Source organism: Micropterus dolomieu, linkage group LG04 (genome assembly GCF_021292245.1).
Source record: "Micropterus dolomieu isolate WLL.071019.BEF.003 ecotype Adirondacks linkage group LG04, ASM2129224v1, whole genome shotgun sequence".
NCBI lineage: Eukaryota > Metazoa > Chordata > Actinopteri > Centrarchiformes > Centrarchidae > Micropterus > Micropterus dolomieu.
The window spans coordinates 13,029,888-13,033,862 of NC_060153.1; the positions used below are offsets into that span (position 1 = coordinate 13,029,888).

The following is a 3,975-nucleotide window of genomic DNA, read 5'->3' on the forward strand; positions in this document are numbered from 1 at the left end:
AGGTGGGGTGGTGCTTTGGGCCGAGTCTTGAAGGGTTGCAAGCCACCAGATTTCACTGTATTTGCTGAGTAAATAAATCAGTGTTCTTCTCTAGTATTCAAAACCTACACTGTACATTTACTGTTAAAAGTCACTGCTCATCTTTTCCGCTGCATACTCTGCCGTCATACTCAGCGAATGCTGATGACAGAATCGGTTTTGTCCCTGACAAAATCGGTTTTGTCCCTGTGATAAAGGTGAGCCAACCAACACGGACGAAGCTGTGTGCACATCATCTGCGTTCAGCCCACTGTTGTGTCGGTATTCGCTGTGGCAACAACTCCAACAAGAATCTATGGAAAAAGGGTGCTTTTTCCCTATCTGTTCTTCATTCTATGGGCCATAAGTATTTAGACCCAGCAAGACTTGGCTAAGTAGGCTACAAGCTACAATGGCTTCTATCAGACTTCTAATGACTTCATTGCATTCTCCCCTTCCGGTGTCACACACTCCTGTGTTTTAGGGCATTTAGCAGGAAATTTGTCAGAATAAAGTGAAAAAATAATAGATTTCTGTCGATAGAGTAAGGACATCAATAGAACAAGTTTCAAGCACACATAATTGCTAGGTTAGCCATTGTTTTTCCTTGGAAACAACCATGTTTTTCTCAAATGATGTAAAGTTGTTTAGGCATTTTACTATCTCAAACGGCTTAAAAATAGAGCATATAGCTAGTTGTAAATAAGGAAAATAATCTTTCTTAGGTTTGGGCTAACCCAACTGTTTACAACATCTGCTCCTCTCTGGTTATCCCCATTTGTACGATCATGTTGGGGTTAGTGCAGACATTACAGACAGTATGATGTGTGATTGTTGATGCTACGTTGGGAAGCCCTCTCTTTGGACACCTCACATCAGGGGTAATGGCAAAATCTCTGGAAAATTCCTCAGAAATGTGGTTTTGCTTCTTGGATAAAGTGTGCTGGCCGACTCCGTCTTTCTGCTAAAATATTCCTTTTGATTTTGCTGTTGGCTCGTTCTGTCACTGACCTGTTTGTAACCTCTCTGTATCCAACTCATATTCACTTAGGAGGGCATTGATTACTATGCTGCTGATTCATTGTGGATGCCCTTCACCACAGTGACGTAGGTAACTGTAATATCACACACACACACACACACACACACACACACACACACACTCACACTCACTTACACACAGTGACAGACTCAACAATAGACACATCCCAGTCAACACTGTTTATTCTCCCTCATCGCCTTTCTCTCTTCCATCTGACATCATGGGTCAGCTGTGTCTTGCATGCAGAGAAAATCAAGCAAAGACTATGACTCCATTAATATTTAGGGATATTACGTCCCTTTCCAGCAGTATGTATCACCCAATCCACATATAATTTATCCCTGATGAATACAAGCTCCTGATAAAATATCTTCTCAAAGTTCATTTGGTTTTACTTTGTGTTTTGGCTCTCACTGATAAATTTTGTTTCTTGCTCTGTAATTCTAATTTCCTGGAAAGAAACGGCCTTAATATTCAGTCTTTTAAACATATTTGCTGAGTACTTGGCTGGTGTGTGTGTGAGAGAGAGAGTGCTCGTATGCGGAGGTTTGTTCTTATTATTAAATTTGTCTGAGAGTGCAGAAGCATCTGACAGGACCTGTGTGTGTGTGTGTGTATGCGTGTGATGTCAGGCCGATATGTGGTTTACATTAGCTCTGTTTGATGTCTCCATCAGAGGCCTTTCTCCTCCTACTTCAACACTACTGTTTGATCTGCACCAATCTGGTCCTGATCACTCTGCCTTTGTTTACTTTCAAAGACACTTTTCATTTCTCCTTGTTTCTGTAACCCCCGCTCACCCACTCTCCCTGTCACTCTTGCTCTGTGTGTGTGTGTGCGTGTGCAGGTTTGAATGTCTTTTGTTCTCTGAGCAGATGTGTGTCAGAATAAAATGCAGAAAAGTCAAGGGTGTTTTAAATCTGCATGACTGCCCTGTGCTATGGGGTTTATTCCTTTTTTTTAAAGGAATTTCCTTCTTTATTAAATTTGAGCAAAAACATAACTTGTGCTCTGGACATTTTTGTGAGATCTTAATTATGATTATGATTTGAAGGCAAACACTTGCTTGAGTTTGAGTCCAAGTGTGGATACGTGCTTTAATCCCCTGCTTAGTCAAAAGTTAGGAGGTCCAGGATGAATCCACATGAGTCTCACTCCCACTGCCTGTTATTCAGTCCATAGAGGACAGACAAAAGACCAAGATCTGTGCTAATGTTTGTCCATGCCCAGCTTTGAGTTCATCCTGTTTACACATGGATTCCAGTGACTCTCTCCCTTACTTTGTCCTATTGTTTTAACCACAGTGTTTATTTTTTTAATGCAAGACTGTTTATTTCTTTAAGTGCACTTCAGTCTCCTGAGACTGTCACCTCTGGTCTGGACACCATTCTGTGGAGGTATACAGTACCTATAGTTAAAGGTACCTGTGTAGATTTTTTGACCACTATTTGAGCTATGGAGCAATGTTTGAACATATTATACAGCATGGGTTTATTTGTACTGTGCATGCACACAAGGATGCACGTGCACATGAATGAGCATTCGGGTGATGCAAGAATTATTCCTGTCATTGGTTTCACCCTATTCCACTCACCGACAGTTTATGGTGTTTACACACTACGAAACCTAACACTTGGCAGTAGTGTTACTTTCGTCAGACGACACTAAACGAAATATATTAATCAACAACCTTTTTTTCCGTGACTAAAACGATGACGAGACAGCAACAGTGTACTTAAACAATGAAAAAAAACTAAATAAAAACGTTTATAAAATTTCTCTTTCTTTTTGTTAGTATAAAGAGGAGACCAAATATTATAGGCCATATTTTCTCCCTTCAAAGTTTCCCTTGAACAGTGTGTTCCTTCAGCGGTATTTTTTTCGTCCAGTGCTTTGAATGCTGGCCGACGGGGGTGACACCTGGTGATGATATATGAATCAACTTTTAGAGCAATGGTGCTGGGCAATGTTGCCGTCAATGGTAACGAGTAAAGATTACTACCGACCCCCCCCAAAAACTAAAATCAGACTTTTTGTTAACTAAAACTTGACACAAAAATAGTATACAGTGGACTAAATATGACAAAAACTAACAAGAACATTTGACACAGGACTAAGAATAAATTAAAATGACTGACAAAATTAAAACTAATTGGCAGCAAAGTCACAAGACAGCAAAGTCCAAGAATAAAAAGTCTCCTAGCTAGAAGGCTCCATATTGATGTAAACAATCCACCACTATTCCCAAAAATCTGCTTTATTTTATGAGAAGGAGGATGTGCATTGAACATTTTGTCAGACCTCAATAATTCACACTTTTATTACACTATAAAGTGACACAGCAAACTACATTTGTGCATCTTTGTGAAAGAAGTGACTCTGGAAGCTCACTGGCATCCACCAGTTGCAACATGGCTTCTATCGGTTCTGGCTATTTTCTGGCAAAATGATACAAAGCAGAAAGCTCTGTTGGCACCATTTCACACTCTGGAGGGCAGGGTTATATAATATTGGATATTGAGACAATGCTAATGTACACTGCTCAAAAAAATAAAGGGAACACTTAAACAACACAATGTAACTCCAAGTCAATCACACTCCTGTGAAATCAAACTGTCCACTTAGGAAGCAACACTGATTGACAGTCAATTTCACATGCTGTTGTGCAGATGGAATAGACAACAGGTGGAAATTATAGGCAATTAGCAAGACACCCCCAATAAAGGAGTGGTTCTGCAGGTGGTGACCACAGACAACTTCTCAGTTCCTATGCTTCCTGGCTGATGTTTTGGTCACTTTTGAATGCTGGCAGTGCTCTCACTCTAGTGGTAGCATGAGACGGAGCCTACAACCCACACAAGTGGCTCAGGTAGTGCAGCTCATCCAGGATGGCACATCAATGCCAGCTGTGGCAA

At 40.6% G+C, this 3,975-nt stretch overlaps 1 protein-coding gene across 1 annotated transcript in view; it reads left to right on the forward strand.

Annotated features, from left to right (window-relative positions):
* Positions 1 to 806: 806 nt before the first annotated feature.
* slit2 (slit homolog 2 (Drosophila)) overlaps positions 807 to 3,975 on the forward strand; it is a 112,191-nt gene continuing 109,022 nt past the window's right edge. The window contains exon 1 of the mRNA XM_046047297.1: positions 807 to 814. Within this exon, the coding sequence (XP_045903253.1) occupies positions 807 to 814 (8 nt within the window). The remainder of the gene's footprint in view (positions 815 to 3,975) is intronic.